Here is a 12,813-nt window from a genome sequence, read left to right as displayed (position 1 = left end):
GCCATGGTAACCACTCTGAAAAAGCTAAATGTCGGATGCGGCAATGCGCCGAAACGACGTTTAGCTTAAGGCCGGATCCGGATCAATGCCTTTCAATGGGCATTAATTCCGGATCCGGCCTTGCGGCAAGTGTTCCGGATTTTTGGCCGGAGCAAAAAGCGCAGCATGCTGATGTATTTTCTCCGGCCAAAAAACGTTCCGTTCCGGAACTGAAGACATCCTGATGCATCCTGAACGGATTTCTCTCCATTCAGAATGCATTAGGATAATCCTGATCAGGATTCTTCCGGCATAGAGCCCCGACGACGGAACTCTATGCCGGAAGACAAGAACGCAAGTGTGAAAGGGCCCTTAACTTGATTTCTAGTACAGTTTTAGAGTTGCACTAAAGCTTTGAGTTGTTCCACATTCTTTCTGTGTAGAGCTGCCTCCTGATTTACGCAGTATAAAATAACTAAGCACTCTGCATTCCTTGCAGCTCTCTAGAGGTCAGAGCACTGTAAATAACCAAATCCAACATGGCCGCTCAACAACAGAGCCCCCTCCGCCCAACTGCGCATGCGCCCGGAGCGCTCCCCTCCGGAATTTTCCGCGTTGTTGTTTTTTCTTGCATCAGCTAGGCCCCGCCCCGACTCTCCGCGCTGGTTGGTACACGTGTGGCCACGGGACCTCAGAGCGGCCAATCCCCGCCAGCCACACACTGTTTTGGTTAGGAGAGCGTGGCTATAAAAGACGGGGAGCGTCCGCGTCGCGTCCACTGTCTGTCTCTCTGAGCTCGTTGTAAACTGCCTGTTCGGGACGTTGTGGCCGGAAGTGGCGTGTCCTTGATCCGGGATGGCGGACGGAGAAGTGACATTGTTAATCCGTAGTCCTAGCTTAAAGCAGGAGGAGCGGGAGGTGACAGCCCAGCGGAGCTTCACCGTCCGGGACCTGAAGTCGCAGCTGCGGCGGGAGTTGCCTGGACATCCGGTAAGAGCTGGACTCAACTCAACGGGCTCGGCCTCTGCTTGCAGCATACTGCTGGCTCTGTGGAGGAACTGTAAGTCCCAGCGTGCCCTGCACCGCTTGATCTCAGCACTGCCCCCTCTAAGTATGCTGCTGTTCCCTGGTGTCAGCCAGGCTGCCTGTGCTCTGTGGCCCGCAGATCTCCACGGTAGGTGGCCTCCAGGAGCACCTACCTCTGACATACGTGCACGCAGAGGAATGCCCGGACTGTGCAGGGTAGCATTCCTCCGCATGAGATCTGTAAGCACTGACAGCAAGCGGAGATCTTGACAGTTATAGGAGTTTAAAGTAACTTTATTATGCATTAGTGAAACTTTATTTCTATTTAATGGCTGTTAAGCATTTTTGCTAGTAATTCCGTGCAGATATACCCCCCCCCCCCCCCACGACCGCTCCCTTTTGGCTGCTTTAAGGCCGTGTTCACATTTGGCCAATTTGTGATATTCTAGCCAATTATATGTGAATGGGGTTTTAAAAGCTGGTTGTGCAAAAAGCTACAGGGTCCGTCTCCCGTCTGTCTTCCCCCCTATGTAGGTGGTAGTGTATACCGATGGTCATGATGCAGGCGGCGTGACCAAGATATCTAACTTTTAAGAGTTTTTCTCGGAGTTTTAACTTTTAAGGGAAGGCCCCTATTCTGCATTGTTGCCTGCTCGCCCTGTCATGTCACCCCTGAAGACTGTCACTGGCCGCAGCGGTCCCATGTGGACCCCAACAAGCTGGGGTGCGGATGTAATGGGAGGCAGCGAGTAGGTAAGTAGGACTCTAGGGGCGTCCCAGGTGGAGGCGGTCCCCTTGTCTTCAGTGTCCTGGACTCTGCACTGAACACTTTCCCAACCCCTTCCTTCTGCTTTGAGCGACAGCCGTATTGTCCAGTCAGGAGACTGCTAGGCCAGTTGCACAAAGCAAAGGTGAGGACACGGGGACCTCCTACATGGCACCTACGAGCACAGCGCCTGGGGGAATAAATGGGTATTCCCATCTCGGACATTGATGGCATATTGCTAGGTGTGGGTCCCACCTCTGGGACCCCCAAAGAGTAAGGAACGGCAGTGTATGGGCAGCCGCTCTCCGTTCACCACTATGGGAGTTCCAGAAAAAAAGCCATGCACTGGTAGTCCCATGTCGGTGAGTGGAGAGATGGCCGCACTGCACCGCTGCTCTCCTTTCACTTTGGGGGGGAGGGGGCTCCCAATATTAAGCATATCCAAACTTGCATATTGCAGTCGAGTGAAGAATGGCTGCAGCACTGATATTTATGTCCACGAAAATCCCAAGGGTAAATCTTACTTTGGGGGCAGCCCCTGAGGCTGAGTGTCTGTTAGATCTCAGATTGCTGGTTGATCCTGTGATATGGATGGTGTCAACCCTGAGACCATATGTCTGGTAGACCTCAGTTTATTGGTAGATCCTGTGATCTGGGTGGTGTCAGCCCTGAGACCGTGGGTCTGGTAGACCTCATAGACCCCAGTTTATTGGTAGATCCTGTGATCTGGATGGTGTCAGCCCTGAGACCGTGGGTCTGGTAGACCTCATAGACCCCAGTTTATTGGTAGATCCTGTGATCTGGATGGTGTCAGCCCTGAGACCGTGGGTCTGGTAGACCTCATAGACCCCAGTTTATTGGTAGATCCTGTGATCTGGATGGTGTCAGCCCTGAGACCGTGGGTCTGGTAGACCTCAGTTTAGTGGTAGATCCTGTGATCTGGATGGTGTCAGCCCTGAGACCATGGGTCTGGTAGACCTCATAGACCCCAGTTTATTGGTAGATCCTGTGATCTGGATGGTGTCAGCCCTGAGACCATGGGTCTGGTAGACCTCATAGACCCAATTTTATTGGTAGATCCTGTGATCTGGTTAGTGTCAGCCCTGAGACCGTGGGTCTGCTAGACCTCATAGACCCCAGTTTATTGGTAGATCCTGTGATCTGGATAGTGTCAGCCCTGAGACCGTGGGTCTGGTAGACCTCATAGACCCCAGTTTATTGGTAGATCCTGTGATCTGGATGGTGTCAGCCCTGAGACCATGGGTCTGGTAGACCTCATAGACCCCATTTTATTGGTAGATCCTGTGATCTGGATGGTGTCAGCCCTGAGACCATGGGTCTGGTAGACCTCATAGACCCCAGTTTATTGATAGATCCTGTGATCTGGATGGCGTCATCTTTTGGAGGAGTTCAGTGCGGTTGCAGAGCTTAGGATGATGCAAGACTTTCCACTAACCTCATCCGCTGGAGCTCGGATGTAAGCCTGTGGGATCAGATCAAGACGTTTGCACGTTTAAAGGAGTGTTCTCTGCTGTAATGAAGAGAACCTTTAATGGCCCCCACTCAACGGTCTCCATTGGAGTCTTTTGGCTCATCAAAAGTCCTGAATTGTTAAAACAAAGGGATGGGATATTGTCTTCAAAATCATGTCTGGTGGTTGCCATTGGTCGGTGGGATTCCTGCAAAGGACCCCCTTGCAGATTGGTGGCATAGTGAGAATAATCACTGGTTAGAGGATCCTGGTTCTCCTGAATGGCGGGGGTCCCGGAGCTGAGGCCTGCCAGGTGGATGTTTTATTATGGTTTATGGTGTGGAAAAAACCTTTTAAAGCTCACCCGTCTCTTGATAAATTGCTAACATCTGTTCTTTCTCTCTGCAGATGGAACAAGAACAGAGGCTGATCTACTCTGGAAAGCTGCTGCCGGACCACCTGAAACTGTACGAGGTCCTGTCCAAGGTAACATCTGCTGACCGCCCAGTGGTTTGCTCCATGGCTGTTTTTGGCTTTATTTGAGCAGTGTTTGTTTGCTTTGTCAACTAGGTTACTGTATGCTTTTATTTTTTTGCTCTGCAGGAATCCCGCCACGTATTGCATCTTGTTTGCTCGATTAGAAGTGCTGTGCACATTCAGGTATAGTTGGACTTTCATATATTAACCCTGTTTTTTTTATACAAGTTTTATAAAAATCCCTTTTTTAAGGATCTTTCTGTTGCTAACTGTATACTTTAAAGGGAACCTGTCACTGGGATTTTGTGTATAGAGCTGAGGACATGGGTTGCTAGATGGCCGCTAGCACATCTGCAATACCCAGTCCCCATAGCTCTGTGTGCTTTTATTGTGTAAAAAAAAAACAACTATTTGATACATATGCAAATTAACCTGAGATGAGTCCTGTCCCTGACTCATCTCACGTACAGGACTCGTCTCAGGTTAATTTACATATGTATCAAATCGTTTTTTTTACACAATAAAAGCACACAGAGCTATGGGTACTGGGTATTGCGCATGTGCTAGCGGCCATCTAGCAACCCATGTCCTCAGCTCTATACACAAAATCCCGGTGACAGGTTCTCTTTAAAGGCTATCCGACAGCAGTTTTGACCCTGCATAACTGATAACAGCGCTAGGTAGGGGCTGGTGACAGCTGGTTAACATATTTTTAATCAAAGCTTTTATTAGCAGCAGCAGCAAGGTCAAAAGTCTTTTGGGTATTGCTAGAGCATATTTTGGTCTGAAGAATCTGAAGGAATTCAGTATTTTTTTTATTTTTTTTGTTTTTTTTTTTTGCATTGATTTCACCCTGAAATTTTTCACATTCTTTTTTTAAATGTCTCAGCAATTTTTTTGCTTCAACTGTGTATGCTGTGGAGTTATTGCACATTCTGCTCCCGCAAGTGTCCCTCATGCTGAAGTGCTCTCTGCCGTGAGCTGCTTCATTGGCCCTCGGCTCTGATTGACAGCTGTAGTGTCCAACCAGGATACAAGTTCAGCCATCACTCGGTGAGGAACTAGCTTTCAGTGGCACTTGCGGGAGCAGTGTGTTCAGACCAGTCATCCATGGCCTCTGCCTGGCGCAGTCAGCAGTTTTTTTGGTAGTGCTTGTGGGAGTGGTGCCTTCAGACCTTACTGTCCATGGCCTCTGCCTGGCGCAGTCAGCAGTTTTTTTGGTAGTGCTTGTGGGAGTGGTGCTTTCAGACCTTACTGTCCATGGCCTCTGCCTGGCGCAGTCAGCAGTTTTTTTGGTAGTGCTTGTGGGAGTGGTGCCTTCAGACCTTACTGTCCATGGCCTCTGCCTGGCGCAGTCAGCAGCTTTTGGTGGTACTTGTGGGGGGAGCAGTGCGTTAAGACTACAACTGTTCATGCCCCTGCCTAGCGCCGTCAGAAGTTTTGCACAGTGAAAACTGCTGACAGTGTCTATGGACGCACATGCTCATTGTTCACACAATGCCAATAGTTGGATGCTCAGATATGCAGGCGCCCACCTCTTCTCAAACCATGCATCAGTCTCTCCGCCTTAAAAATGTATTTTAGTATGGTCACAATGGAATCCCCTTTATACAATGTCGGGGTTTGGCTTCAGATGACATTGGGGTGTAACAGGCTGGTCAGTCCTGATACCCAAAAATCACTTTTTCCATGTGTTCCTAAAACCATATAAAGCAGCACTTTGTCCGCACCAAATTACAAAGGGTTACACCAGTTTATGTAAAATCCATAAGCCCTGTTGAGTGCCGTGGCCCCTAGGACAGTTCTCTAATTGACTGCGCAATTCTTCCCAGGCTGAAGAAAGCAAACCACAGCCTGCAGCCGATACAACCAGTGCACCTAACGTTGCTCCGCAGCCAGATGGCGTCAGGCAGAGGAATGTCCCACAGAGTTCTCCGGCAGCGCACACTGACACGCCCAGGTACTCGGGTCACCCATGACGCACATTACTAGTCATCCAGCGAGCACGTTGACATATGACTGTACATTCTCTTACACAAGATTACATTGGTTTTATTTTTCTTAAAGGTCTGACAGTGTGAATCCCGCCTTCTCCCCGTACTCGGTATACAGCCCTCAGCAGATCCTATGGCTGCAGCAGATGTATGCCAGGCAGTACTATATGCAATAGTAAGTTTGCGTTTTCTTCAGCCTTCTTGTTTGAACGGCAGCCGTATGCTCCTCTATACAAATAGAACGTTCCCCTTACTTTTTTCTTCTTCATTAGCTATGCTGCCGCCGCCGCTACAGCCTCCAGTTCTCCATCCCAGAGAAGACAGGAGATACCAGTTATGCCACCCGCTGCTCCAGACCCTTTGCCTCATCCTTTCCCAGCTGCCAACCAGGCCCCCAATCCAGAAGCTCCTGCTCCAGTCAATCCAGTGGCCAACCAGAACCTGCGCATGAACGCTCAAGGAGGCCTGGTTGAGGAAGAAGACGACTTAAACAGAGACTGGCTGGACTGGGTGTACACAGCTGCCCGCTTCTCCATCTTCCTCAGTATCCTCTACTTCTACTCCAGCCTGAGCCGATTCATGATGGTCCTGGGTGCCATGATCCTCATGTACCTGTGAGTATCTTGTGTGGCTCATCTGCCAAAGCATTTATAGACATTACGACTGAACAGCAAAACTGGTACAGTTTTTTGGGGGAAGCTTGTGTGTTGCAAGTAGTCTTCCTTGTCACTCAGGTGGTATGCCCTGTGTTGGCACACTCATACTAAAGACGATCTGTTCTTATTGAGTAGGGATGTGGTCATGGAGGTTCCTCAAGTGTCTGAAAGGCCATGGACTGCAGTACAAGTCCATCCTCGGCTCTGCGGACACTTGGAACCTCTTCATTCTATCTTGTGACTGGGTCTGGGCACGAGGCAGGGATTTATGAAGCCTTCTACGCCAGTTTTCATGCCTAGAAAAGTTGTAGGTTTTTTTTGCACAAAAGTTTAAGCCAGTGGGAGAGGGATAAGAAACTTCAAGGGGTCTTTCTTGTACTTTGAGATTGATGGGCCGTGCATCTGATGAGAATATGTCCAAGACCCTGCACCCCTGCCAATTAGATGTTCTGCAGTAGATCCTGTGCTTTGGACTACGCGGCTCTGTCCATTGTGTGGTGGAAGGAGCTGGTGACTGAAGAGCAGTAATGAGTGCTTCAGCTGCTGATCGAATGGGGGTCATCCTCTCCCACCAGTCAGATTTATGCCCGATCCAGAGTATAGGCCTTCAAAATATATATGTAATAAAAGCTTACCAGGGAGTATTGGCAGGAATTGACATTTTTATACATTGGGGTACATTCAGTTCGGCACATTTTTCCCCCTGCAACATGTGGATGTCCTCTACTTTGCTGCTATTATAATATGCTGCAGGTTTTCAGCCCGCCAATCCTGCAGCATATCCCCAGAGTGAGCATACCCATGGAGCGGACAGGACAATTGCTGGCAGAGGCCGAGCGGTTTTATACATCGTCGACCAGTCTGCAAAAACAATGCCCTAGAGTCTCTGAAATGTAATCTTAGATATTGAATTTTTCTCTTTTAGTCACACAGCAGGATGGTTTCCCTTCAGACAGAGACCCCCACGAGAAGTTGCAGCCCCTGCCCAACAACCTCTCCCAAATCAACAGGATCCAAACAACAACTTGCAGGTGAGCTTGGATCTACAGCCTCTACCGTTAAAGGGATTTTCCTGAGATTTTAATACTGACTACCTGTTCTCTGGATAGATCATGATCTGACCTGTGGCAGTCGGACCCCCGCTGATCAGCTGGTTGAGAAGGCAGGAGCGCCACAGCCTTCTCTCACCTTTTCCTCGGCCAGTGACTACTGGGGTGGTCAGAGGTCTGGTTTTAGGCCAGTCAGCTTTCTGATCCCCTGTCGGGCGCTGGGCCTGGACAGACGCAGGGATGTCCTTAACAGCTCATGCTCAGATAGCAGCACTGTGCGTGTGAGCTGAGGGATAGTCGCCCTCCCCCTGCAGCTAACCTGAAGTTTGTTCTGCATTTCATTTTTTTCAATCAGTTGGCTGCGTGCGTCGGGGCGTGACCTGAGTCAGGGCATGGCCTGGCAGATCCAGGGGCAGGGTTGTAATGTCCAGCTTTTGAGGTCATGGTCTGAGTGGCCACCCTAGTGACATGTTAATCAGTCATGTGGCCCTAGGTGCAGTTCAGCTCCTTTGAAGTGAATGGGGCTGAGATACCAATCATAGCTGCTATACAATGTATGGCCTTGTGCTTGGTGAGCTGCGAGCAGGCAGCGTTGTTACTGCGGGCATCGGTGCCTAATCAAAACTGGGTCGTGTGTGTCAGACCTCCAGCGATTAGATACTGACGACCTATCCAGAGGAAAGCCAATCAGTATTAAGATCTTGGAAAACCCTTTTAAATGGATATTCTCATCTGACATTAATGCCTTAGGGTACTTTCACACTAGCGTTATTCTTTTCCGGCATAGAGTTCCGTCCTAGGGGCTCTATACCGGAAAAGAACTGATCAGTTTTATCCTAATGCATTCTGAATGGAGAACAATCCGTTCAGGATGTCTTCAGTTCAGTCTTTTTGCCTTTTCAGGACCGAGATAATACTGTAGCATGCTGTGGTATTATCTCGGTCCAAGATTCCAGAACACTTGCTGGAATGTCGGATCCTGCATTTTTTTTTTCCCATTGAGATGCCTTAATGCCGGATCCGGCCCGAGTGTTCCAGCAAAACTGATCTGGCATTCCGGTCTGCGCATGCTCAGACCACAAAAAATGTGAAAAAAATGCCGGATCAGTTTTTCCAGATGAGACAGACGGATCCAGCACTTCAGTGCATTTGTCATACGGATCAGGATCACATAACTAAATAACAGTTCAAATATATGTGCATATGTGTAAACACGCGCACCCACATTCGCACACATGTATATTCTTACATATTCATACATCTATCTTAGATTGTCCACATGCATGCACACATGCCCATATATACACATCCGCACACATGCCCATAGATACACATCCGCACACATGCCCATAGATACACATCCGCACACATGCCCATAGATACACATCCGCACACATGCCCATAGATACACATCCGCACACATGCCCATAGATACACATCCGCACACATGCCCATAGATACACATCCGCACACATGCCCATAGATACACATCCGCACACATGCCCATAGATACACATCCGCACACATGCCCATAGATACACATCCGCACACATGCCCATAGATACACATCCGCACACATGCCCATAGATACACATCCGCACACATGCCCATAGATACACATCCGCACACATGCCCATAGATACACATCCGCACACATGCCCATAGATACACATCCGCACACATGCCCATAGATACACATCCGCACACATGCCCATAGATACACATCCGCACACATGCCCATAGATACACATCCGCACACATGCCCATAGATACACATCCGCACACATGCCCATAGATACACATCCGCACACATGCCCATAGATACACATCCGCACACATGCCCATAGATACACATCCGCACACATGCCCATAGATACACATCCGCACACATGCCCATAGATACACATCCGCACACATGCCCATAGATACACATCCGCACACATGCCCATAGATACACATCCGCACACATGCCCATAGATACACATCCGCACACATGCCCATAGATACACATCCGCACACATACATTCATATACATATCTAGGTTTGCACACGTATACATGTCAACATGTATAATACACAATATATTTGTACAGACAATAGTTACCGTATTTTTCGCCCCATAAGATGCACCCCCCGCGTCTTATGGGGCAAATGCTGCCATTTTACATCGCAGACTGCGATGTATCAGCTGGAGGGGGGAGGGGCAGGTGTTATGCAAATGGTGCGGTCACTGTACCCCGGCCCCACCGCTCACTCACTGCTTTATTGCCTAAACATTTTATAATAGCTTTAATTGACGTTCCGATCCCCAGCCCCATCTGTACTACCGTACTTATTAAATGTTCTGTAGCAGGCAGAGCAGCGCGGGTGGCCGGAACTCACTGATGTCACGTGATGTGCCTGCGCCGCCTACTTTATGAATGAAGTAGGCGGCGCAGGCACGTGACGTCAGTGAGTTACGGCCGGCTGGCCTTTCTGCCTGCTACAGGACATTTAGTAAGTACGGTAGTACAGATGGGGCTGGGGATCGGAACGTCAATTAAAGCTATTATAAAATGTTTAGGCATTAAGGAAGTGAGTGAGCGGTGGGGCCGGGGTACAGTGACCGCACCGGCCCCTCCCACAGGTTTAGCTATGGTATACTAGGGCATCTGTGGATGCCACTATTATGGGGTGGGGGATCTGTGGGTGACTCATATATAGCAGTGCCATCCACAGATCCCCCTCCATAACAGTGCTATCCACAGATCACGCACCCCCCCATAACAGTGCCATACACAGAGCACCCCCCCCCCCCCCATGACAGTGCCATCCACAGATCCCCCCCCCCCCATAACAGTGCCATCCACAGATCCCCCCCCCCCCCCATAACTGTGCCATCCACAGATCCCCCCCCCCCCATAACTGTGCCATCCACAGATCCCCCTCCCCATAACTGTGCCATCCACAGATCCCCCCCCCCCATAACTGTGCCATCCACAGATCCCCCCCCCCATAACTGTGCCATCCACAGATCCCCCCCCATAACTGTGCCATCCACAGATCCCCCCCCCATAACTGTGCCATCCACAGATCCCCCCCCCCCATAACTGTGCCATCCACAGATCCCCCCCCCCATAACTGTGCCATCCACAGATCCCCCCCATAACTGTGCCATCCACAGATCCCCCCCATAACTGTGCCATCCACAGATCCCCCCCATAACTGTGCCATCCACAGATCCCCTCCATAACTGTGCCATCCACAGATCCCCCCCATAACTGTGCCATCCACAGATCCCCCCCATAACTGTGCCATCCACAGATCCCCCCCATAACTGTGCCATCCACAGATCCCCCCCCATAACTGTGCCATCCACAGATCCCCCCCATAACTGTGCCATCCACAGATCCCCCCCATAACTGTGCCATCCACAGATCCCCCCATAACTGTGCCATCCACAGATCCCCCCCATAACTGTGCCATCCACAGATCCCCCCCATAACTGTGCCATCCACAGATCCCCCCCATAACTGTGCCATCCACAGATCCCCCCCATAACTGTGCCATCCACAGATCCCCCCCATAACTGTGCCATCCACAGATCCCCCCCATAACTGTGCCATCCACAGATCCCCCCCATAACTGTGCCATCCACAGATCCCCCCCATAACTGTGCCATCCACAGATCCCCCCCATAACTGTGCCATCCACAGATCCCCCCCCATAACTGTGCCATCCACAGATCCCCCCCATAACTGTGCCATCCACAGATCCCCCCCATAACTGTGCCATCCACAGATCCCCCCCATAACTGTGCCATCCACAGATCCCCCCCATAACTGTGCCATCCACAGATCCCCCCCCCCATAACTGTGCCATCCACAGACCCCCCCCCCATAACTGTGCCATCCACAGATCCCCCCCCCCATAACTGTGCCATCCACAGATCCCCCCCCATAACTGTGCCATCCACAGATCCCCCCCCCATAACTGTGCCATCCACAGATCCCCCCCCCCATAACTGTGCCATCCACAGATCCCTCCCCCATAACTGTGCCATCCACAGATCCCCCCCCCCCCATAACTGTGCCATCCACAGATCCCCCCCCCATAACTGTGCCATCCACAGATCCCCCCCCCATAACTGTGCCATCCACAGATCCCCCCCCCCATAACTGTGCCATCCACAGATCCCCCCCCCCATAACTGTGCCATCCACAGATCCCCCCCCCCCCCCATAACTGTGCCTTCCACAGATCCCCCCCCCCCATAACTGTGCATTCCACAGATCCCCCCCATAACTGTGCCATCCACAGATCTCCCCCCCCCCCCCCCCCCCCATAACTGTGCCATCCACACACCACCATTAGTTCAAAACCCACCAAAAGCACACCTTTTGGTTAAAAAAATTATTTTCTTATTTTCCTCCTCAAAAACCTAGGTGCGTCTTATGGGCTGGTGCGTCTTATAGGGCGGAAAATACGGTACATGCCATACATTTGTGTGCGAATAACCCCTTTTAATTGCTTTCTTTTTACATCTAATATACGAAGACGTGACCATCATAGTCTTCTTTTTCTGCAGGAGAACAATCCAGCCGCAGAAGACGTGGGCCATGAGCCTGCCGCTGATGCCGCTCTTCCGACATACTCCTTTGTATCCACAGCCTTGCTGTTCTTCAAAACCTTTTTTGCCTCTTTGATCCCTGAAGGACCTGCGGCCGTGGTTCAGTGATGGCAGAAACCTAAGGGGGGACACTTGTGATGCCGTTCCGGACTCTGAGCCGCATGCTTCTAGTCTTCAATCTTTGACATGGCCAAGCCTCGGCCTGACTGAGGAGCCGATGCTTTGTAGTGTTCTGAGGAAGACTACCTACCGTACGTGAAGGATTTCCTACTTTAAGCATACTGTTTTATTCCAGTCCAAAGAGGTGTATGCAACTGCGAAGGTGAGCAGATCAGCCCCTCTGCTCACGTCATTTGATTCCTTGTGGAATGTCTGGATAATTTACACTAATTGTAGTGTTAACGTTTACATACAGTAACCAGTCTAGCATACTGGCCAGTCTCGCCAGGAGATCTCTGCCGCGGAGCAGATTTTACTCGTCGGTATGCTACTTTGCATTTCAAAATCTTCCTTTTGTGCCCATATTTCTTGCACAAGCCTGCACTTTAGTGAAAAATTTCAATAAATTGAAATGCTTTGTATGGTGTGTTATTGGTCTGTTTATTGAGGCGACTGCGTCTTCTGTGGCCACATCACATGGAAAAGGAAGAAATCCAGCGGCGGAGTTGTAATTACACCAGCTCACTGCTGCAATGTTGACCGCGAGCGGCTAGCCACACGAGAACATCGCTTGTACGAGCGCTGCCTTCTCTTCAATCAGCTGATCAGTGGGGTATCGGGATTCAGA

General features: G+C 50.3%; 1 protein-coding gene across 2 annotated transcripts; it reads left to right on the top strand.

The window, feature by feature from the left end:
- Positions 1-745: 745 nt before the first annotated feature.
- On the top strand, positions 746-12,607 carry HERPUD1 (homocysteine inducible ER protein with ubiquitin like domain 1). 2 transcript variants are annotated; one of them, XM_040409335.1, is made up of 9 exons: positions 746-969; positions 3,651-3,728; positions 3,846-3,902; positions 5,552-5,679; positions 5,787-5,888; positions 5,986-6,327; positions 7,295-7,400; positions 11,842-11,884; positions 11,985-12,122. In XM_040409335.1, exons 1-8 carry the CDS (start codon positions 835-837, stop codon positions 11,869-11,871), a joined length of 978 nt encoding a protein of 325 aa, XP_040265269.1. In that variant the 5' UTR covers positions 746-834; the 3' UTR covers positions 11,872-11,884; positions 11,985-12,122. The 2 variants fall into 2 exon arrangements, with proteins under 2 accessions (XP_040265269.1, XP_040265268.1); XM_040409334.1 differs by lacking the exon at positions 11,842-11,884 and having other exon boundaries at positions 11,985-12,607.
- The last annotated feature ends 206 nt before the right edge of the window (positions 12,608-12,813 follow it).

Source organism: Bufo bufo, chromosome 10 (assembly GCF_905171765.1).
Source record: "Bufo bufo chromosome 10, aBufBuf1.1, whole genome shotgun sequence".
Lineage (NCBI taxonomy): Eukaryota > Metazoa > Chordata > Amphibia > Anura > Bufonidae > Bufo > Bufo bufo.
Note: the sequence above shows the minus strand (reverse complement) of the source record. Positions and strands in the feature narration are given on the sequence as shown.

What these genes read in the sequence shown, in the direction of transcription:
- HERPUD1 (XM_040409334.1), top strand. Translation starts at nt 835, where the DNA reads ATGGCGGACGGAGAAGTGACATTGTTAATCCGTAGTCCTAGCTTAAAG. An exon ending in GAAGTGCTGTGCACATTCAG is followed by an intron (nt 3,903 to 5,551) that starts GTATAGTTGGAC and finishes AATTCTTCCCAG; the next exon opens with GCTGAAGAAAGCAAACCACA. An exon ending in ATCCAAACAACAACTTGCAG is followed by an intron (nt 7,401 to 11,984) that starts GTGAGCTTGGAT and finishes CTTTTTCTGCAG; the next exon opens with GAGAACAATCCAGCCGCAGA.